The 24538-nt window shown below is 39.4% G+C and overlaps 1 protein-coding gene across 1 annotated transcript in view; it reads left to right on the top strand.

Annotated features, from left to right (window-relative positions):
• The window catches only part of BANK1 (B cell scaffold protein with ankyrin repeats 1), a gene marked incomplete at both ends in the record, with an annotated part of 148696 nt that overhangs the window by 106079 nt on the left and 18079 nt on the right, over nt 1–24538 (top strand). The window contains 3 exons of the mRNA XM_081998878.1: nt 17110–17206; nt 18719–19024; nt 21824–22105. Coding sequence (XP_081855004.1) covers nt 17110–17206; nt 18719–19024; nt 21824–22105 — 685 coding nt within the window. The remainder of the gene's footprint in view (nt 1–17109; nt 17207–18718; nt 19025–21823; nt 22106–24538) is intronic.

The following is a 24538-nucleotide window of genomic DNA, read 5'->3' as shown; positions in this document are numbered from 1 at the left end:
CTACTGCTCACTTACTGGAGCTCCCAGAGGATCTTCTCATTTCTGTTTTTTCCAATTCTTTCATAAGAGTCATGGCAGTTATCTCCAGATACTCTCAGTTTCTTTTTTTCTTTTTGAACCCCACAAAAGAAATAAACAAGCTTGTCTTCAGATGGTTCTGCTAAGTATAAAAGACTGGAGATGGTTGTTCAGCTCCACTGAGGTTTAAGGAATCGCTACATTTGCGAAGTACTGCTTGTAATGTAATGACTATTTACCTTCAGCCACAGATGTCAGAAGTGGTTTCGTAAGTATTGTGTGTATGTGTACCTACAAAGCCCTCTTTTCATACGAAGAACATTAACTAATTTATTTGCTAAATTTGAGTTCTCCTGCCTGAAGAAGAGACATAATATTCTGACTATTCTGTTGAAAATCACTGTAGCTTGATTTACTGTTGTTTTCTCTTTCTTTATTACTGACTTTCTCTCTCTTTCTCACTCTCTCTTTCATTATGTTATTTTTTGATGGCTATATATAATTTAGTGGTATGTTCTTTGGAGGTTTAGGGGAGGGTTTTGGGGTTTTTTTGTTTTTTGGTTTTTTTTTTTTGGAAAATGCCTTTCAATTATTGAACTCTGCACTTAAACATTGCAACAGTTGATAGCAGTGACACCTTTACTACTGTAAATAGAAGAGAATTGGGCTGCTCGATTAATTTCTGCCTTGTAATTCAGTGAAAGCCTGTTTGCATGTACACCTTACAAAGACTTGGGTGTTACTCAAGTATTCCACCAGATGTGCTGATGTAGATGACCTTCTGTAATTATATTGCATTAATACATTCTGTGTGTTATTTTGAGGTATGTCTGAAGATGCAGAGTATTTTAGGCTGTGATATCTAGATTTCATGTGGATTAATTTGACAGAGAACTACAGTGAAAAGCATAATGTATTTCAGATTGGCCCCTTGGTAGATGCTTTGTGAAACAAAAAGTTTACACACAGAATTTCTCTGACCAGTTTTTCTTTCCTGGCTATATAGGACATTGCCTGAAAGTCTACTGGGCTGGTAAAGAATCTTCTGGTATGTTGATTAGAGACGAGACCTTCAAAGTATTAAGCATGAGAGAAGAGATAGATTCCCTAAAATTTCTCTCTGCTGGTCTTAATAGGTTTTTTTCTAGTTAGTTGCTGCTTTTTAACTCAATGGGTGCATAGTTTGGGCATGAGTTTTGGGTTACACAATGTTTGGGTTACACTGAGAACTATGAAGACAAATTCTTTGTTTAATCTTCCCAAGCTGTTTGGAGGCACAAGAGCCTCTCTCCGAGCCCTTTCTGTGACAATACTTCAGGGTTCTGCAGAGCTGTAGTTTTCATAGGTTTCTATTTGTTTTTCTTATATGAACAAAAACAATTTGGATGTAGCATTTTTTCTAAACTGGGCATTTGCATCTTAAACATGCACAGTGTTTTATTATATAAAGCAATCAAAAAATTAAACTAGCAAACAAAGGAAAAATCTAATGTCTTTACTGGTTAAATAGCCAAACATGCAGAGCAAAACAAAGTGAAATACAAAAATGTAAATGAAAGCTGTCCCTAAAGCTTGTAAATCACCTATTTCACTAAATTAGGGCGAAAAGTCATAGTCACTGTTTCAGATGGGTTGTGATGAAGAACACTGTAATATTTCCTTGAAATAATCCCTTCGGGTAACATTTTTTTTCCCTTTAAAATATGAGTCTTTTGTGTTAGCTTTGGGAATTCCTTTGGTCTAATACAATGTAAAAGTAGTGTTACTTTAAGTACTAAAACTTTTCTCTCCCTAGAAACATCAATGCCTTGTCATAGAAACAAGGTTGTCATTCATCTATTAAGATTTTAATTGAATCAATAAATAACCATCCCGAGTTTCTACACTGGAGGACTGCTGAAGTATAAAACCTCAATTCAGTCTCTTGTGTTTAATCATTTGTTATTAGAGAATGAGTTTGGTAGTGTGTGTTCATCTGTTCTCTCATCCTTCTCTTAAACATTTTATTGCCTCTTCTCTATAGGCAATCTAGACTAAGACAAATCTAGGGCACAGAGAACCCTACGGTTTCCAAAACTGTGCAGCTTGAACTGCACAAGAGAGGGGTACAATTTTATTGTGTTTTTCCTACTACGTGTGTCCCTTGGGTTACAGAGTCCAGTTCCATGATTCGTTTTCTGGCAGCACATTGCGGGTTTATCAGTCTTGTACAGATCTTGGGAAGAAGATCCCAAGCAAGAACTTCTGCTTGTGTTTCAGTTCTTTTTCCCTTCCTTCCAGATGTGCCAAACCACCATCACTGGTAATGAAATTTTTTTTGGTGAAGTGTCAAAATTTAACTTGTCTTTTCCTTTTTCTGGAAAACATAGGTAGTGTTTGTATTCTTTTGGTATTTCCATTGCATCAGTCATACAAAGCACTTGCATCACTGCAGAATCTGCTGTGCTGAAGGGGAGGCGTGCCATTTGAATTGATGGTAAAGAAATAATGAAATCAGCTGGGGTCTGCTCAGTACTCATGAGCTGGTTTTCGTTTATTAAGTATAATAAACATGTGTGCAATAGTCTGCAACTACCCTAAGGTATGAAGCATTAACAGGTTACCCATGGAACACTGAACTTCAGGCATGACCAAGTGTCAGCAATGTGTCTTCTGTATTGATGACATCTGTTCCTGTGTGGGTTTTGCTGCTTGCTGTTTCAGCATGAGTTAGCTAGAGCCTGGTGCTCCACAGTGTAGTAAGCCAATGAATTCATGACTCAGGTCCCAGGGTCCTTGTTCGTCTGTCAATCTCTAGCTCTCTCTTCTGTCAGTCTATCCTGTTGACTGAGCTACTGAAGTAGACACAGGCTGGAAACTGAGCAAAATTGCAAGCTGCGTATTAATCTATCATGTGACTGCCTATTTTTCAGAAATGCCTGGGTATTTTTAATCAGTATGTTAGATATTTGGTCTTGTATATCCCTCCTGCCCCCTAGACATGTTGGTAATTTTTTTTTTATTCTTGGGTTCCTCAGCACTGAACAACACAACAGTTCATCCAGGCCTCACGGGGAAATGAACTTTTAAAGCATTTTGGGCAGGAATGGAAATACCAATACAAAATATACATGGGTTATGCTGGTTTTCATATTCTTTAAACTGCAACTCCCCTGCAATAGCATTGTTTCTTCTTTATGGTGTCTACTAAAGCTTTTGAATTTAAAAATATATTGAATTTTAAGGTTTCCTATTTACTCATTCCTCCTCAACCAGCGAAGTTATATCTCTCAATGCTCCACAGTTGCCTGCTGTGACAATAAATAACCTCTCTTCAGTATTAAAGTTTATTTAAAAATAGTTTCCACCTTGTACAATAAATCCAACTCCTAAACTTCTTCAGCATCATATGCTGCTGTATGAAGTTACACATACTGTGAGTTTGTTCAGTGAAATGTGAATATCAAAGACTTGCCCATCATGGGAATTGCATGTCAGAGTTTATACGCATTATTAGATTTCCACAAAAGGGAATTCACACTGTAACAGAGAAACAAAGAGAGAGCTAAGGCAGGACACTCAGCAGTCCATTGAAAAACAATAACCAGAATACTATGGGCAACAGTTTATACAGTGCCATCTCCATCTTGCTTTTTTTATTCCTGCCTGCCAGGGTAACCACATTTAATAGGAGGTCAGCTGTGACAAGTGACCCTGAAGTGATAGTTGGTAGCAGTAGTCCATTTGTCTGGAACTCTTTTTTTTTTTCTTCCACAGACCCGTTTTCATCAGTGCATTTTATAGACATTTAGATTCAGACATTCTTCCCACACTGCCACACAGATTTAGACAAAAAATAGGCTTCAGAGTTTCATATAAAGCACTATAGTCCCTTTGAGGTTGACATACATATTACTACACCTGAAGATCTGCCCCAAGAGTGTTATCCTGCATGCATATGTTGCAACAAAGTGTGTGCAGCATGGCTGGTAGAGGCCCCAGGGGAAAGAATAAAATGGGACTCCTTTTGTAACTGGCTGTTACTGTTCTTCGCATCTGCTGCTGGGGTCCTTCCAGCTCCTGAGCTCTTGTAAAGTTACTCGGTCTTCTCAGTCAATAGCCACTTTCTGTGTGATGCTGGGGGGAGAGGAGGAGAAGGGGGACGAGTTAGTTAAAAATTGCTATGTGTCCTGTTAGGGAAAAACAAAAACTCTCTAAAAAAAAAAAAAGAATCCAGTTGCTTAGTAACTTCAATATCTCTGCTTGCTTATATTGCTTTTCTGTTATATAGTGTTGTATTATCGATAGTTGTGGCTACAAGGTGTCTGAGAGAGAGATGGGAGCAGGAAAAAAACAATCCACTAATGTATTACATCCCACATTCATTAGCATCTTGTTTTACTCTAATGCAGCAGGTACGTCTGCCAAATGCAAAACTTGGCCCACTGTTCTAAATTATCAAGCTGAGTAACTAAGCTTCTGGATCCTGACTGTGAATTAGAAAAATGTAAGTGACAGCCAAGGTAATTGCAGTAGACTAACACTACTGGTATTAAATAAGAATGTGATGCTGTATGAAGCCACACGCTGAGTGTCAGATATAAGTTGCTTTCCCGTTTTTCTCTCTTGCTTTATAATCTCTTTCTGCCTTGGCTTTTATTTTGTTCTTTGCTCCTTCTTTCTGGTCTTGAGAACTGAAAGTGCTCTCTGAAAAGGTAATATTTGAGATCCATATTCATATCAAGTCCTAGTCTAGTAGCAGCTGCCTTTAAAATGGCTGTCAAATACATTTTTAGTGAGCTGTGCTTGCTAAGCATTTTCTAATACTGATGTCATTAGCATAAAAGAAGCCTGATTACCCAAGTTTGATTGGTTTCCCCCCTAAATTGAGAAGAAAAAAGATTACAGACATTTTTAACAGAAATTATAGACAAATTATATAATTTGTCTTTAAGTCTCTCTTACCCTCCTGAAGCCAAAGTAGACCTCAATGTATGTCATGTGATCAAAAGAAATTTTTATGACTTTTAGCAGATACCCGGTTGCTTCCTGCAAGCAGCAACTAATTGTATTTTGGTCATCAGTCAAGGAATGTATTTCAGATTTATGCAAAACACTCATATTTGTTTAAGCTTTTCTTCAGCAGTGACAGATTTTATGGTATAGAGCATACAATTCAGTGCATTATGCTGTTCAACCCCTATTTGCCCATACAAAATTCTAAGGGGAAACAGTGCCATAGGTCACATATATTTAGATGCTTACTGGGTAAGCTGTGGTAAAGATGGAACCATAGATCAAGAAGGATGCTCTTATCTAGAGGCAGAGACCACATACTACAACAGGTTTCATAGTAGGTCACCAAGAATTGAAGTACATGTGGCCGCTGGTACAAATCATAGATCTGCCCTCAGAAAGTATCAAAGCACAGGTGACTGCTCACTCTTAGTTTGTTGCTGTTCGTAGAACAAAGCTAAGAGGACTAGATATTTTCCTTAAGATATACATGTTGTTTGCATGCTGTATGCAAATGGACCCAAATTAGACTGTTTTTTTTACTGCTTTTATCTGTTTTCTGTACATGCAGGACGTATTTCTGAGACAATGGATTACAGTTTGAAAGCAGTAAATATGTAGCGACCGAATAAAACCAACTGTCTCCAAAATGTGTGAAAGCAACAAAGCACCTTAAAGGGAAATTATTTGTCTGAAGACAATAGTGTAAAGGTCACGGATCAAATGCACAGATTGTCTTTGTGGGAGAGAGAGAAGAGCTTTCACTTAAATTGATGTCCAAAGGTCTCAAAGTAGTTTTCAGCCTCTTACCAAATCCTGAAACTTGCTTACAGAATGAAAAAACTATCACCTCTATTTTACAAAAAGAGAAGGAGATGCAGAGCCTGTCTTCTGATTTGCTTTCTATTGTTTTGACTACAGTATCACCATCTTTCAGTTTATACATGAAAATGTACCTGAACTAAAACAATAATGCAGAATGGCCAGGGTACCAGCAACAATTTTATAATAGTTGAATCTGAAAGGCAATACATGCACCAAGTTTGGATCCATTCAGAGTTAAGCAAAAATAAGAGAAGAGCTTAATTATTTATCTGATTGACTAGCGGTGTAATTTACATGATACGTGTTTCAAAGGGAAAATCGTGTGTTTTACCTTTTTTCCTGCTTTTGTTTCTCATAAAGTGCCTAATTTTACCACATGCTGTACCAGTGTTTTCCCCACAGAAGAAAAGTTTCACTAGACAATTTTTGCTGGTGTGTATATGCACAGCCTGAGAACAGCAGCTTTTTAATTGACACAGTTGAGTGCAGTACAAATAATAACTGCTATTTTAACTGCTATTCTCATTCTTTATCTTAGCTGTTGTTTAGGAACGTAAAGATGATTTTAAGAACCTGAATATAAAAACGTGTATCTGCAAACTCTGGCTATTGATAGCACATATATGTAAAACAAGTTCTAGAAATACCATGGCATTTCACAGATTTAGGCACTTTATCCCACTCCCCTTTAATTCAATGTAAATATTTTGACTCCAGTGCATGACATACTTTTAAGGGATCTGGAACACAAGGCTTTGAAACACACCATACTGAAAGTATGCATGTTGTTTTCCTTAGTCAGACTGTATTTGTCCTCATTACACTGGAATGGGGGTGAAAGACTCGGTAGCTGTAGGCACATTTGATGCATTTACTCAATGCCTTCTCCACCCTCTTCCTTTCCAGGTAGAGCCACTGATTATTTCAGTGGCCCAAAACCTTGCTAAATGCCCATTATTTACTCTTTTAAGCATAAGTTCAATTGTGCTACTCTTAAGTTTTCCATAAGTTGTTGCTCTTCTACTATCTGTTATCATTTCAGGTGCATTACTATCTACCCGTTATTTAGCTGCTGAAACATTTCATACCCCTAGCTGATACTATGGTCATCTAAAACATAATTAAGCTTTACAAAGAATTCTTACCTTTTCATAGTATTAGTGTCTAAGAGAACCAAATAGCTCTTCAGAGCTAATGAGCTTTTTCTCGCTTTGAATAACAAAAAAAAAGTTTTCGTTTCTGCCAGCTAGGAGAAACAAAAGCAGAAATAAATAGGTACGAGATCTAAAATTCTGTCTTATTCCCTACCTGTCAGTCAGGCACTGCAAATGCTCTCTTCGTTTTAAGCTGGGAAACCTCTATAGTAGGTGTAGCATTTTTGTTCCATTACAGGGTGAGTTTTGGAGGTGTGAGGGATCTAGATGAAGCTATGCCAGAGCAGTTTTGAGCGGGACAGCAGCTTCTTGAGAACTGTCATGAACTGACTGGAGGAAGCATTCACTGCATAGTGGCTGATGCTGCTGTTGACATAGCCTGAAAAGCTTTATATATCAATGTTATGCCACACATGTCCCTTTTTTTTTTTTATAGGTGTATACTTACCTAATGTGGGGAGTTGACCATAGCCAGCAGCTAAGCACCCACACAGCTGCTCACTCGCCCCCTCTGTCCCACCCCTAACAAGATGAGAGAGAAAATAGGAAGAGCAAAAGCAAGAAAACTTGTGGGTTGAGACAAATATAGTTTAGTGTGTGAAGGAAAGGGGGGTGGGACGAGGGACAACTGAAGCAAAGGAGATCGTTCACCACCTCCCACAGGCAGACTAATGCCCAGCCACCTTGGAAGCCAAAAAGCCCACCTTTTTCTTCCTCCACCCATTTTTATTGCTGAGCATGGCAGCATATGGCATGAGATACTCATTGGGCTGTGTCCCTGCACAACGACTTGCCCATCTCAGCCTATTTGCGCAGAGGGGGACAGAGGAGAAAAAAGAGGAGGTCTTGAGGCTCTACAGGCACTATTCAGTAGTAACCAACACATGGGTGTATCATCAACACTGTTTCAGTGACAAATCCACAACACAGCACTATGGGGGCTGCTATGAAGAATGTTAACTCCATCCCAGCTGGGCCCAGTACATCTATATTTATAAATCCTGTTCAGATTCCCACAGGGAATACTTATGAAAAGGGTCCTTCATCTCACTGCATACACAAACCCAAGATGTTACTTAATGAATCTTCCACCTCCTCTTTTTGCTACCAGTTGGTCCGCTAAGTGAGCAGTAATTTACTAACTACGCTGAAAGTTCAAACAGTGTAATTGTCATCAAGTGAAAGAGAAGCTCTCTAGAGAATGGTTATCATTTCACCCAGCAAAAAAAAAAGGGGGCAAGAAAAATTCTTACACTACTAGATTGAAAAATTAACCTGTTGGCGAGATGGGAGTGCTTTTGTGGACTTCGCAGTGATTACACAGCCTGTCAAACAGCGGTGGATATTTTGTTCAGCAGAATCGGTACTCTACAAGATTTGAAAGTCTTTCAAAAGTTGTGTGGGTGTGTGAAGAGTGAAGTAAGAAGAATTGTCGTTAAAGGAGAAATAAGCTAAGATGAGTCTGAGGAGGAATTTTATTTTTGAATGCTCCAAAGAAAAATCCCTTGATACGCAGTAGTTAGAGAACAGCACAAATGCTTAGAAGACAGAAAGTGAGTGCAAGTTCTGCAAATGGAGACTGCAATGATTTGATTACAAAACAAAAACCAAAAACAAACCAAAAAACCCCCCACATTTCTGTATATACCAATAAATTAAGTTCTGTGACTAGAAGCCTCTTTTTCTTTCTCCTGCAGTAACGTTTTTCTCTCAAATCTGTAGTCATGAAGGCTGTATAGTAATAAATGGACATTTAAAATATGAATAGGTATTTGGTTACAGATTGACACACCAAGCTTTTACTTAGTTTGGTTTTTGTTAGTTTCTCAGGGGTGGTGAATTTGTACAAAGGGAGGGCTTTTTTCCAGAAATTCAGTTAAAAGCAGGAGCTAAAAAAAGTTGCAGAAAGTTTACTATGATTTGATAGACAGGCATACAAAATAAGTGTGCATACAAAATAATGATGCAAATAGGGATCAGTTCAGGGATGCTAGCTGGCTGATACGCAGTGCAGTAAATCTGCTTGTAATGAAGCTAAAGGCAGACATGTAACTGAAGTGGTTTAGTAAGAGAGCCCAGAAGGAAATTACTTCAGATTACAATAGATTATTTCAAATGAAGCAATTCTTTTTGCTCTTATTAAAATATCTGAGCCCAAAGTTTGGTATTCATTGATGTTTTAATTTGTTTAGTTTCTCAATATACTGCAAATCATCTGTTTCAGTTATACATTTATTCAAAAGTGATCCCAAAATCATGAGATTTTGGCAGAGGTGTGTTTCGTGTCTTATTTCTTTTATTCTATGTAATCTTCTATCTTTAGTAGTTGTGTACATTTATATACTTTCAGCACATTGGCATGAGAATTCTAACACTTCGTTGTCTTTTAGTATTGCAGAAAATATGGTAGCTGTTGGAATTTCTGGCAAACTATATGCAGAAGGAATTTTACAAATTATTGTGAATGTCACAATATTATTTTTACTGTCATTCTGTTTCCTTACTTGGTTTTCTACCTAATTTAGCATGTGTGCATTTTGTTCTAATTTGCTAGAATTAGTTTAATCACAACATAAGTATGCTTGTCCATTAGATCATGAGATATTCCTGATTTGAACTAATATGAACAAAGCAGAAACTGGCCGGTTAAACTGAAATCCATACAGACAAATAAAGCAATTATACATACCTATGACCCAAAAAGAGAAATCTGTGCCCTGGGAAAGCTGATGCTGCAGTTTGACACAATAGGAATATGCCTTTGAAAGAAAATCGTGTGTACTGCTGAGGTAGAATCAGAGTATGTTTTGGGTCAGAAAGGGATTTTAAAGATCATCTAGTCCAAACCCCCTGCTGTGGGCAGAGACATCTTCTACTAGACCAGGTTGCTCAAAGCCCCATCCAACCTGACCTTGAGTACTTCCAAGTGTTAGGCATTAAAGGCATAGCAGGGGTAGGGGTCATATATTTAAGAAGCAATAACACTGCTGCATTTATTATGTCCAGACACCTGATAAAAAGCCGCGTGGTGTAAGCAGCTGCATGAGAAACTAGAAAGGCATGAGGGGGTTTGCAATAAACGATGTTTGCTTGCTACTCTGAGAAGTCATTGTGAGTAATAGAGCAATCATTGCCTTCTGTTCATAGAATTAGCAGCTTTATTCATCTTCAATACTTGTTCTTTTTGCTGTCTGACTTCTGTAGCGCACACACATTTGGGTCAGTTGCTTCTCGCTCAGGGGGCTAATGGATGTTAATGGTACTGTGGATGCTGTCATGTTGTATTGGTATCACAAGGCCTCAACAGGGCATGGAAAACATAGCACTGAATAGCATCAGTGAGAAAAATCCCAGGAACTTTTTATGCCCTTGCCCTTTTCCTATAAATGAGTAGGGCAGAGAAGGGTCTTCTAACTCATTTCTGGGCACTGGATGCGCTGATCTCTCCGGCTGAGCAATGCTGCACATGCAGCTCCCAGGCACAGCCTGAGATGTATATGAGTCAAAGGTGCAGTGTAGAGCTGAGGCACTGGGGCACTCAAGCTCCATCGTCTGTGGTGAAGTGGAGGAGAAGGAAGCTGAGGGCCCACCACGTGCAGCAGCATGGAGTACATCAAGGATGGCTCAGCCATGGTCTTTGAGAAGGGAGAGTACATTGCACATCACACAGCTTGCTCTGACAGAGGGGGAGAAAGCAGGAGGCGGCAGCAGTTTTGGCTGGCAGGATAATATATGCTGTGCTTGGCTTTCTCTAAGGCAAGTCTTGCTTAGGTCAGGAGCGCAAGTTCAAGTGTTTCAAGGGCTGGATCCAGCCCCCGGACTTCTGAGCCCACCCTGCTTTAAAACTGCTCTCTGTTTCAGCATTTCGTGGCAGACCATGTGCAGCAAAGCTTCTTCCCACCTGCCCACCTTTAAAACCAGGTTAGATTCCCAAGTGTTTTTTGTCTTTGATTATCACACTCTATTGAGTGTTTCACTACACTCATGCTTTAGAGAAACCTGTATTTTCTCATCTGTTATTTTGCAAGCATGAGTTATCGAGCAAGGTAATAGAGTAGTAAAAGTGCTTAACGTTAATAAAGCTAATGAACAGCAATGTTGGATCTGTCCTCACACTTGCAATCAATTTTATGAAGCTGGCTTCTTCAGTCATTTCTCCAGGTGCTCATACAGGGCCCTGGGAAAAATGAGTAATAAATACTTAAACACTTCCAATACTTTGATGAATATTTTACATTGTAGAATATGTGAATATTAGTAACATTAATGCAGACTTGAGAATTAGAAAAATTTTTATAACCAGAATGGCTGGTCACTGGGTTGTAGCTCAGGGATACGTGTGGAGCTGAATGAAAGAAAGTGTTTGCCAAATTGTCTGTTTGCATTTCATGAAGTACTGAGAGTGCAAACGGAAGATATTTCCAAGAGTATATCTAGTTCTCACCTTTGCATTCTGGAAAGCTCCGGCAGGTCCGGTGACAAAGGATATAGTACAGGCTAGATCTTAGCAAGGGTGAGATCAAAGGAGTGATAACTGCAAAGATGGATGCCAAATGGCAGTATGCTTGAGGTCCCTTCTGCTTTCGTTGCTGCATCTGGGGTCTAAGCAAACAGTGCTGGCAGATCTGAGGAGTGGTATGAGCAAATCACCTGGGGCCGGAAAAAAAGCCCAGCTACTGTGTTTCAATCCCGTTTCTCCGAAAACAAGAACAAATGCTTTAGAAAGCAAGTCCTTGCCTATGACAGGGAAATGGAGGAAACATCCAGCTAAGGAAAACAATTTCTTCTGTCTTGAGGTTTTGAGATTACTTACCATATTTCCATCCTGGTTTCCTCTGTGCTTAAGTTCACTCCCACTGAGAGGCTGCTATAGCTATGGTTGTGGTTTGTGAGGCAAGTTTCCCACCTCTCTAATCCCTGCCTGGTGAGGTCTGTATCCATGTCAGCCAGAAATGCACTGAAGCCCTCTGGTTAATAAAGCCTTCAGAGCACAGGAGAGGACTTCTTCCCCTGAGAGGCATCCAGCAACCCTGCTTGAGCTAGAGGGTAGAGCTTTTGGTTTTGCCAGCACAGTTCACATCCTATGGAAATAAGTAACGTGTCAAGTATGTCACCTGATACCTAGTAACAGAGGGAAGTGGTGGTTTATTGTTGGTACTGCCTTCTGGGAGCAGATGGCATAGAGCAGGCCAGAAGGACAGCCCTTTCTTTTGGGAAGGGCTCTCCACACTCATCCCAACATTAGTTCTTAAAGGTTGTTTTCATTGTCACCAAAGTGGGAATGCTTGTCCATCAGAAACTACTCTGAAGTACTCCATAAAGTTAGCCTTAAAATTGTTATTATGGTAGGACTTAGAGAGTTGGAATCCAGTCCTCTCTAAATGAAATGTGGATGTGTCACCCATCCAAAACCAGCTAACATTAAAATGCAGACAAAGCTGGCTGTGTAGAAGGCACTTGGAAGCAGTGTAGGGGTAAGAAATATATTATGTTGATGCTTTAAAGCTAGCTAAGGAAGACGGCTGAGTTTCCAAATGAGCATGTTGAGGTCAAAAGTGACAAATAATTCAATAATGGAACAGGAACTGATGGAATCATTTGAGAAAGTATATTTCTGCTCCTGAAATGAGAAACACCAACACAGGGCATAGAATGTGAAGTGTGGCAGTATTTTGAATGATATTTAATCTGTTTCTACACTTGTACATCCATGAAAGTAGATTTTGTGGGAAGACCAGCTGAGCTTTTTCTGTGAGTTGTTTGGGTTTGTGGTTTTTTTTTTTATCAAGGGGCAATACTGGTTTTCAGTTGTGCAGTTTGTGAAGAGATCAATAAGGTTTCCGTTTGGTCAGGAAGGCACATGGAAAAGGCCATGAAATTACTGAGAACTTATGTCACTTAAGAAAAATGGGTTTGTAGTTTTCTTTTTAAATTATCTGGAAGAGACTTTCCACTTCGCAGTAGAGAGGGTGTAGATACTGGGGTGTTTTGATTGTTTGTTTGGGGTTGTGTTTTTTGTTTGTTTTTTGGGGTTTTTTTAACAAGTTGACCTTTTTTAGAAGAATCCAATGTACTTTTTTAGAAAGAAGCCAGCATATCTTCCTTTGGTGCTCATGCCATTGCTTTGAATTGAAGAGATGAAAAAACATCCCTCTTTTGAGTAGAAAATTTCTCATGATCATATTAGGGTTTGTTCTCAAAAATAAATTGAAGCTTAGGTTGCTTATGCTATCTACCTTTTCTAGAATCTTAAATGCTGATCAGTAGTGATTTCTATTGTGGCTTGCAAACTGGGAAGGCAGAAGTTTCTTTACAATTTCTTTTGGAGTGGATTTTTAGCCTAAAGAAATAATAAGGAAAAGTAGGCCAGTGCAGTTCTTTTATGTGACCAAATTTGCAATTAATTTGCGTAACAGATAGCTGATGGAATAATATACATGATTTATATGAAAGAGTATAGCTTGTTCAGGAAACACAGTCAAGGGGAAACGGGAAAAAGTGCTGTGTTTGTCTACCAGTGATGCGTGGGCTTGCTCTGAGGTCCAGATCACCAGCATCTGCCTGGAAAGGAATACAGCAGGAGACATTATCCAACAAGTTTTAAATGCATTGGTAAGGTTTTGATGTTTAAGGTGAAGGAAATAGCTAGAGGACTCTTTTCTTTGTAAACAAAGAGAAATTCATTGAGGATGTCCAGACAGGGTAATGTTGGTGAGAGCGATCTAAGATGTGTTATCATATAGAGTTCCTGTGATGGGAATGAGAAATAACAACATAATAGCAGTAGATTTTAAAAAAAAAGAAAGCATATTTAAGTGCAGACTTACCTCACTGTGGAAGAAAGATTGGAAGTATAGTAAGAGAACACCCCAAATAGGAGAATGAAGTGCATAGGAAGTGGAAACTGTATCAGGTTACTAAGGTCAAAGACACAAGTGTAGCACAGGTGCGTAAGGACATTATGAGAAAGACCAAGGCACAAAAAGAAATGCAGCTTAACAAGAGAAATCAGAAGTAATAAGGAATGTTTTTCTAAGGCTAGTTTTCAATGATTCATTGTCAAAATGGAAAAGCTTATTGATTAGAGTTGTCCTGGTTCCTGTACTATTCAGTACTCCATTAGAAATTTAGAGAATAGAAAGATATTTTCAAATTCCTTCCAACTCCACGATCCAGTGTAGTGATTTATGGGTGGGCATACTCTTATCCAAAACTTATGAAGTTTTGAAATGTTCCTAGTTCACACCTACTTCCAGGTTTTCAAAGCTGAGAGGTGGCATTTAATCTTAGGACTGGAAACATCATCAGACTCTCAGAGGACTTTCAATTCATTCCAACGTTCCTGTTGTATCTGGAGGTAAGGACGTTTTACTTGCTAACTCACAAACTAGAATTTCAAAGCTTCAGAGCCCTTTTCAGTAGTCTGTTGTGAGCAGTTCTGTGCTAACAACAACTTTTTTATAACCTTTTTTTGTAATACCAGTTTCCAGTAAAGCTAGTTTTTCTTTTGGAAAGTGGCTTGACATCCATAAGAAATATCAGTGTAAATCAAAGAGCCATTTTCAGCCAAACAGACTCAAAAGACTCTAAAGTTCAGGTCTGTGTGCATATGGTACGCCACACCCTAAATTCTACTGTAGAAACATCATGCTGGCTATGCTATTAAATTCAAATTACGTGTCCCAGCCCATGTAAAAGACACTCCAAGCCTAAAAGTAACAGGTATTCGTTCAGGGCATCATGGCAAGGTTTGCAAGCTGAGCCACAGCATTATTCTGATTTAGCTACATTGCTTTGCATTCTCAAATAAAGACACTCTCCACTGCCTTTGGAGATGCTGTGCAGTGTCATCATGCCCAGTGTCACAGGAGGCTTTTGTCAATAATTTATGCATTATACAGAATCTTTTTTCAGTGTAAACATATTTAGTTAAAGACTGCTTCCATCTATTCAGCTTTTCAGTGTCTCCCAGGTCCCCAAGACTTTTAGGAAGTGTAGTCAAGGACTAAACTTCTGAATTGCATCCTGAATTCCCTAAGATTCAGCATTATCAGAGGAGCCACTCCAAGGTAGCAGGGCAGGCTGACCTTCAATCTTCTGAAACACTGAGGTTTTGAAGATGCATATTAATTATTCTATTGTTTTCCTGTGAGTCACCAGGTTTCCTTCAGCTGAGAAATAGCTGTGCCGAAGAAAATCAGAAAGTGCCGTTTGTTTCCTCTACTTACCCATTTGAGTTCATTCTACCAACTATCTGTCCATGTGTAGTTCCTGTTTGCAAAGATAGGAGTGAACACCTTGAAAGAATTTCTCTGGTGTGCTACTCTACTGTAATAGCAGGAGAGCTTAATACATCTAGAGCTCTGCTTGCTTGATTTCTCCTGCACACATCCTCTGTTCACAGGAGAGCTACAGAACTTATGAGAAGACCTTTTTTTGTCCCCAACTGTACAGTTACATTTAGCACATGCAGACCTAAATCTTTTGAAAAGAAATATTCTGAAAAGCTCTAGGTATAGAGGAACCAGATAAATGTTGGGAAAGTTGAAGCCAAACAGAGGATTCTCTCACTGATGTGCACATTGTATGGTCATAGAAGACAGAGGTTAATGCTTTATTGCTGGAGGCAGGTATAATTTTGCCGAGAGCTAGGCATATTCTGAAAGCAGAAAAGCACGGCAGGCCAGGGAGGCACCTGATACACGGTCTGATGGCTGCAGTGTCTTAAGACTGGCATTCATGAGATAGCTGTGTATGAGAGCAGCAAGGCAGAAGGCATTCCAGAAAAACCCACTATTTCTCCAAGTTTTTTCCCCTTGCACACAGAGATACTAATTTAAGGCCCAAGAACTCTGTCCCTGAAGACGGGAGCTGTGGATGCCAGAAGGCAGCAGGATACTAGGAACAATCTTCTTGAGAGTCTGGCACCAGCTCACGGGAATCAGTTTTTCTGCACCATGCAGAAGGGTGTAACTGCTCATCAGTTCTTCCTCTTGACTTTACTGTCCACTAATCTGCTTGTCTGGCAGACTGGATGGTATATGGATCATGCCGTTTCCCTGCCTGCATTGGGGTTGGTGTATTCAAATCCCCAGAGTTAACATTTTGTGATTCAAAATTGCTAAGTAATTACTGAGGGCTGCGTTGTGCCTATGTAGGATTAGTTTCATATTACACTTGGGAATTGAGGTCCTGCTAGGTTCCTTGAAAAAAAACTGTCACCTTTTGAAATTCTAGTTGTTTCTGAAGATCAGCAATTAACAAGTGTGTGTCGTATATTTTAAGGCAACAGACCTGTCTTTAATTGTGTTACAAGTTTGCTTTTAGCTGCTATGGGTGAGCAGAATTTTGTACCTCTTGTGCTTGAGGAAATACATTGATAACGTTTTGGAGAACCGATTGTTCTGACCTTCCTGAGGCTAACTTTGAACAGCGCTGTGTGAATGTAGCAGCTTTCTAGAGGAGCAAGAAACATCGCTTTGCCACCTTTGGGCACTGAGGTAGAACTGCTAACACGCTTTGCAATCACATTTCTGGTTTTCAGTGCATGTGCGGCTTTTGGTGCCAACCACTAGGATGCAGGAACTGTTTGTAATGAGCTCTCCAGAGATTTCTTGCACTCGGTGCACCCTTGAGCTATTCAGTAATGTCCTGTAGACTTTGTTTTTCTGTTACTGATCTTTCTCGTTACCTATGAGTGCTTCACAGTTGGGAGCAGAGTTGGGAACTGTCTGGACAGCCCAGCACAGTGCTAAAGAAAGATCAATTAGCTTCGATCCTTGCTGTGCAAACTTGGATATCGCTTCATGGCAGAACCTTGTGTCCTTTATATGTACCCAGATACCTGCATGCCTTTTGCCTGTAGGACGTATACCACTACATAGGTACAAATACATGATATTTCTGTGTCCACTTTCCTCTTAGTAGAATGTTGACTATTACATAGATAGCAGAGTGGGAAGGTAGGAGAGAAATCTCTGCAAAATGCATAGAAGTTTTGGACAGAACCGAAAGAAGAAAATGTTGCTGTTTCTCCTCAGGCTAATGCTGACCCTGCACAGCTTGGCTTGAGGATAGTGTCATGAAAACGAACGTTCTCCTTTATTTTTTTTTCTAGATTAATCCAACAGATAATTTCACCAATTGCAAGGAGGAAGCAGAAGACGATGACGCTTACATGCTTATGTTAGGCTTAGAAACTCAACCAGCCGTGAGTAAGTCATGTTGTCAGCTTTATGGTAACAAAGCATGTGCTATATTAAGTGAGTGGGATTATGGACAAACAGAGGGGGCAAATTATTTTAATACTTTCAATTTCCACACGTTACTGGAACTTCCAGGGAGGGCAGATGTCCTAGGAGAAGGGGGAAGGCAAGTGAGGGATTCGGTTGTGACAACAAAGTCATCGCTCAGTAAGACAGACCTCACTACAACCACCTCTCCTAGTAAATTCTGGAAATTTGTCATCTCTGCTCTGAAAACAGATGAATTCTCCAAGTTCTCTGACAATGGCCTTCATATAAGGGGAGGGCCTGCCTACAGGTACAGCCAGCTCCTGTGTGGAGGTACAGATAGTAGACATTTTGCAGCTTGAGCTTCATCTAAGCATAAATTGATTACAAACTTGTTGATAATCTCTGCGGTCATATGCATTCTGCCTGAAAACTGCAAATGAAGTTGCTTGTTTGCATTTACTGATGGGATATATTTTGCATATTTTACAGTATCACAGATTTATAAAGCTAAACTTTATCCTGTTTCTATTTTATCTGTTTGTTGACAGTTTGATCTTTTCAACTGTCTCATATTCTGTATGAAAAGGATGGGTTTTATTTGCTAAATTTAAAGCAGTTGCTTTAGCACACCTAGGTAGATGATAGACACTGTGAAAACGTGAGTTAGAAACCTGGTTAGCCCCAATACATTGTCACAATCTCTGTCACACCGTATATGGGAACACCTTGGGGTGGACACGTGGAAGAAGAACAGGGATTATAACTGCTGGCCATGTTAGCCAGCTAAGTGCCCTAACCTCCCATTTGAATCAATGGTGAAAGAAAGGCATCGCCAAAGGATAACTCGGAATGGAAACCTACCTCAAGGGCCCGGTATTACCTGCTATGCATTGACTGTAAGTCTGCTGACAGACTTGTATAGTTTACTGAGGTTGACTACCCAAATCTTGATTCTATACATAGCGATAAAAATGTGCACTTTCACATCCCTCCACTATATTCTTGCTTTGTGGTCCATGGGCCACAAAAGACAGTTCCATTTCCACAGGAGCACAGCCATGTCTCCCAGGGGCAATGTTTATTTCATTTTAGAGGGATTTAAATAAGCACCCAAACCCCACAAGTTACACAGCTGTGTGAGCTACAGCTTTATTTTACTAAGTGTTGCACTGTGCTGCATTGGAAGTCAAGTAATACGAATTACAGAGGCAAGGTAAGCGTGTGTGATCTCATTCTGACAGCAACTCTAGAAAAGTTTAACATTGCGTGCATGAAGATGGTGTGTATCAGAGTAGCAAGATATAATAAAAACTTCCACTGTTGATTTGGTAAATATTTTAAAAGCTGTTCACTGACGGTATATATTTGACAGCTTTCCTACTGTATTAGCTTATAAAAGTTTTATCAGCCATTGTGTTGCTTCTGTGGGAATCTTTGAAACAGCAAATGTTTCCACATGGCAAACTTTAAATGAAATATTGCATTCTTTAGCATTAAAAGCCAAGCAGAACCCAGGAGATCAATATGGAATTGGATCAAGATGCCAACAAGAAGCTGAGGTGGATGAGAAAAAGAAAGATGCTGTGGAAGACAGCAGAGAGGAGATAGAAAATGAAGACCGAGAAGAGGAAGATTCATACAACTTTCACAACAGTCCTGACAGTTTGTATGCCAACATACCTGATGATCTCAAAGAGAACAGAAGAGACTGCTTTTTCTGTAAGAGGCCACCCCCTCCTCCCCCTCAAAATCTGCCTGGCGTCCCAAGACAGGACAATCTGCACAATTTATCACAAGGTACGATCTTGAGAGGAAGATAACCCCGAATACAAACATGTGCAAGTGTAGACTAGATGCTGCTGTAGAGATTATGTATGATCACTTCTTCTGACAGCAGTAGCTAGGCAGTATGGCCCTAATTCTGCAAAGCAAGCATGTGCTTGTGAACTTTGCTGCATCAAGATATTCACAGCCAGATATGTCCGCTAATACTGTGGTACAGGCTGCTGGGTTCAGTTTTCAGGTTTTCCTCACTCTGCCCATCTCAGAGAGCTGCCAAATAATATGTGATGCATTGGATTTACAAGAGAGGCTTGAAACAAAAGATTGAGCTTGTATTTTTGTTGAGTTGACCTAAGTATTTACCATTTTAAAATATTTAATACTATCTTGATTTAATACAGCTTTGAATTTCACAGGTAGAATTAATAGAAAGTGACTGTGTGGAGAGAAGTTACATAGTATTTTATTACATTTTAGCCAATGTTATGGTTAGAAATAAAAAGCTATATTGTGTTGCACATTGAAAAGAGAGGGAGAACTTGTGACCTTTAATGAAATGCTTTGCCTTTTTTTTTCCCTGCTCCTTTTTTTTTTTTAATACTTCTGCCCCAGAGTAAAAATCTAAAATTTAGTGTTGTAGTTTGATTCAAGTGACGAGAAGTCCAAAATACTATTTGCATCTATTTCAGAAGGGATGATTATAATTTTTTCTCATTGGGAAAAATTCAAGATTAAATACCAGTCTTAAATAGTCACATGGGGGGCTGGGGGGAAACCACTTTCTTATTTGTCATGGACACTACTGATAAGTGTGCACACAAATTGCTTCTCAGTTTCTCCACTGTTTACTTCTGTTAATTCTGTTTTTAAATGTGGCATAAACTATTAGAGTCTTAAATTACCATCACTAAGGACTTTGAAGTTCACGTAACTAGATAGAAATAGCTTTCTAGCCTTGTAGCCCACTATAAGTAGGTTTTCATCCTGTTTCCTGCTGTGAAAGGAAAAGCTAGCTATATGCAGGAAGCCATAGGTGGATTCTAAGACAAAGAGGGGCAGAATCAAATTAATGTTAAAGGTGTGTTTTGCTTCCCATGAAATATTCCACTACAGCTATCTGTGTGCATAAATGAGGGGTCAGGTTTGGCATAAAAGATTTGTTAGGTTTGATATAAATTCCTGTCTTGGAATAGCTCTCATGTGGCTATACCATCAAGTAGTAATGTGACCTTCTCTGCCAAATGCTGGTTGTCTGTACGTGCGTACTCGCAGAGAAAATTTGTTTGTTGAATTCTGTGCTGGTAAGGCACAGTTCGTCTAAAAATGCTCCTGTGTGAATAGCTCATTTAAAACACGCTGTGAAGCTTCCTGAAGTGTCAGCCTTGGTTTCATCACTGGGGAATGGGGTGGGGGGGTATCAGAATTCCTCTAAATGAGGGTGATGCTTGCTCTCAAAGAGGAGCTCTAATGAGTCATTGCTACGTACTTTCAGTCAGCCACTTGCTTTTTAGGTATTCCACAGCAATACCTAAAACAAGTCCCCTCTTCTTGAAGTCTTTGTTTTGGCAGTGGCAAGAGAGTGCGCCCTGTGGGAGTTAAAAGAAAGAATATCACACAGAGAAAGAAAGAGAACTTTTGTGGTGACATGGAAACAAAATATATTTCATATTAAATATGGCAGATGTATTAATCCCACTTGTTCTTTTAAAACATTTTTATATCTTAGCCAGAATACATGTTGAGAGTACGTATTAATAATACATCCCCTATATAAATGACACATCCCTTTTATAAATGTATCCCACTTACAAAGATTGTTTAGCTCCTCAGAACTCATAAACAGATAAAACCATTATTTAAATAGCAGCCAAAGGATTGAAAACACCAGTAGTGACCACAGCCTAGTTTGGCAGATACAGGCAGTAGATTGCAACGTGAGGAAAACGTGACTCAGTACCAGAATTCCAGGCAGGTCTACTGTTTTTGCAGGAAAGATGGGTACTCAGCACAAGGAAGTTATAAACTTTTATGGGAACACCATCCTCAGCAACAGCCTCTAACTCCTGGCAGTTTCTGGGGTTTTTAAAGGCAAATCAAAACAAATCCAGGTATCAGGAAACTCATTGATTCCTTTTTAATGCTGTATAATGTAAAGGCTAAAGGAAAGTAAGTTCTGAGTACTATGAAATGAGTACAAAGAGTCAGGAAAGTTATTGGGGGGGTAGACAGTCTTAGCATAGATTATAAGAGGTCATAATTTTCATCTATGCTGTAAGGGGCTTTTTCAATTTTTATTTCACCTTGTCCTCCAGTGTATCTTGGTAAAGACCTCAAAACCAAGTGGGACACTGAAGATGTATGAAAGACAAAACCCAACATTTTCTAAAATAAGTTTCAATTCTTAAGTCATTGTTGCAACAGCTAACTAATAGCCTGACTTTCCAAAATGCCAAGGGCCACAGGTCCCACTTACTTGGCTTCACCATTAAAGAACATGTTTGCATGATTCTTGCGGGAGCAACTGGGGCACTCGGCATTTCTTTTAAACAAGCCCATTTATTTTGGGGCTAATCGCTAAGCATCTGTTTTTGATGATCTGATGTGAAATCATGAGGATGCCCTGCAATTGGAATTATTCCTTTGGGACATCCTCTCTACAGACTTAGATGATCAGAAGTCTCTGAAAATCAGAGCACTTTGGTTCAGAAGTGAAATTAGGTCTCTGAGTTACTTTAGGAAAATCTAAGGCTGTAAGTTATGTCCTAATCTCCTTCCTTTACCCTATATATGGAACACAATTCCTCACTTTTTCAGAGAGGAATATTGTGAAGGACAGGAGTGAAAGCGAACATGATGATGGACTGATAATAGCGTGCTACAGAGAAGATCAAGATGCGTGCGAGGGACAGAGCAAGGAGGAACACCCATACACTTCTGCGAAACTGGATGAATCTGTGTACGATTTCATACTGGCTGAGAAGGAAGAGGAGAAAAGGAAAGAACACAGGTCTTTTATCATGAACAGACCACCAGCCCCTGCCCCTCGTCCCATACATTCACCAGTCAGAAAGGAGAACACTCCCTACATAGCACAAGGTTAGTGCTGCTGCTTTGTAAATATTTGCTGGTACAAAATAGACATGTCTCTTCTATTTGATGAATAATTTTTTTTTAAAGACTAAGATCCTTGTTCAGTTACTTTCAAACCAGCAAATTGGTTGATTCAGTCAACCTATTCTCACCTTTCAAATGAGCTGAGAACATCTCTGACTAATGTTAATTTTCAATTTGCATCTCAGATAGCATCACTTTTTTGGTTTAATTTTACAGAAATTATGACAATGTGATGGAAAATTAAGAATCACTGGGCTAGCCGTGTGTCTGTTTCAACGGTGCGATACGGAACGTGCTATTTGAATCACCTTTCCTTTCAGTTTCTTTACAAAAATGTTTTTACTTAATTCTAAGAGAGGTTTTAGCCATATTTTATTTTTTCTGATGAGAACAGTAGGGAGAAATGCCTGTGTGAGAACTCCTCTTTCAGACATCCTATCTGCAGTGCAAGATGCTAGAAATGGCCACCTGAGGAAGGACTATGTCCTTTTACCATTTCTGTGCAAGCTGGGGGACCTTTTCATGGAAATGTAAGGCTGGAAAAGATTTTGGGTACCTTGTAGTCCAATTCAGACTGAAGCCAAACATCAAGATAACAAAAGGAATTTCTGTGAACCTACTGCAGAGATCTCTGCATAAGCCCCAAAATCCATACTGCCTGCATTTCCAGCCTCCTCTACAAAACCTGACAACGTATAAGAATATGCATACGAATAAATGGTAGAAAACCAGGCTGAGAAAGGAGACCTGTAGATTGCTTACTCCATCCAGCGCATGTTTTGCACTAAAACAGGATTAATACTACCCAAATCTTCCTACCAAATACAGAGAGGAGCACCTCCTGTTTCATGCCTATTTCAGTCAGTGATTTATTTTATTCTTCACAGCTAGCTCTCTTCTTCCAGGCTCTATAACTCTAGGTGAGGGCCAGAATGCACGGGCTAATGCGTTGATCATTTAGTTGCTCTTTCTTCAGCATGTTCAGGAGGTGTAAGGATGAATCATTAGAGTAGTTTTAAAGTGTAATCCCAGAACGGGTATGTACAGGGGGCCTGTTACAACTGCAAAAGCCCTGAAATGGCTGCTTTTACTGAGATTGCCAGAGCAGTGTCGCAAATCTTGGTCCGCCATCAACATAGACAGGCCAGTGACTTGAAAGCCCTTACTGTGAAGATGCATTATTTGGGAAATTGCTTTTACTGTCCTTTATTGCACTGGAGTGTTTCTGCTTTGTCTACCCTAACTGTTCAGTAAGGAGGAAACTTATCAGAGGAACTGCTTTGATGGGACTGTGGTTCCTTCACATGATAGATAGATATAGACACACCCCCATGGTTTTTAGCTTTGCTTTTGTAAGTAGATAGTGGTAGACAAATTAATTTCCTATTCTGTAAAATCAGCCTCTGGCTCAAGTTTATTTACTTATACAATAAATGAGAAAAGTGGAAGCATTTTAAGAAAGCTTCAGTTGAGCATTCAGGCCCCTGTTTCGCCCGGCTGTCCTGCTAATTCCAGATCTGGAGTTCCTCATTCTCCTGTTTTGTGCAGGGATTCCTGAGATAGATAGTGAAATTTTAGACAGAAGTGATACTGTCTTCAGCTGAAAAATTTTTCTTGCGACTTGGATTGGCAATTTGTGTCCTTCTCTGCAGTGGTTAAAAAAATTCTTCATCCAGTCCAGCAACATCCCAGTTTCCAGTTTATTATATTGAAACTGCTTGTAATCGGGGAAGAAAGATTGTTTCAGCTGTAAGAACCAGAAAATTTCATTCCAGTCCATGGTTGAAATCTGCATGTGTTTGCAGCCATTGCTTTATAATTTAATCTAATCAGTGTAAAGTAAAATTACTCTGGCTAGTGCATATACACATTTTTGAACCCCTCAAAGAAATTGATGATAGTTTCAGTTTTTGTTTTCATATATTATGTTTAAAAGAGCATTGCAGAAGTTGCAAAGTCCAATAATAAAAAAGTTAGAATTGAGGTGGTTTTGCTGTTTTACTCCTTTCTCCCTGCCACAAATGTTACAATACAGTCCTTAAGTATATGGCCATGTGCTACTATTTATCACTGATATTTTGTTTCATCTAGCATTTGAAGTGAGTGAGCATAAGATGCAAAACTCTTCAGTCTTTTCCATTCCCATTTTTGTTTAAAATACAATTCGTGCCTGCCCTAGGTCCAATGCGTTGTTTCAGGCCATCCTGTGATAAACCATTTGATTTGTTCTATATCCATAGTGGTTTTGGATGCCCAATATGAAGTAACTAAGATGCCGTTCTTGAGACTAACAGCATTATATAATACTTTACTCATTCAAAGCAGAGATCTCATTGATTTCAGTGGCCACTACGAGTCTCAGAACTTCAAAGTAAATCATTAGCATGTCTAGGCAGCACCCTAACGTCGGGGATT

This window comes from Phaethon aethereus, assembly GCF_964289735.1.
Source record: "Phaethon aethereus genome assembly, chromosome: 4".
In the NCBI taxonomy this organism is placed as follows: domain Eukaryota; kingdom Metazoa; phylum Chordata; class Aves; order Phaethontiformes; family Phaethontidae; genus Phaethon; species Phaethon aethereus.
This window is presented reverse-complemented; position numbering and strand designations above follow the sequence as displayed.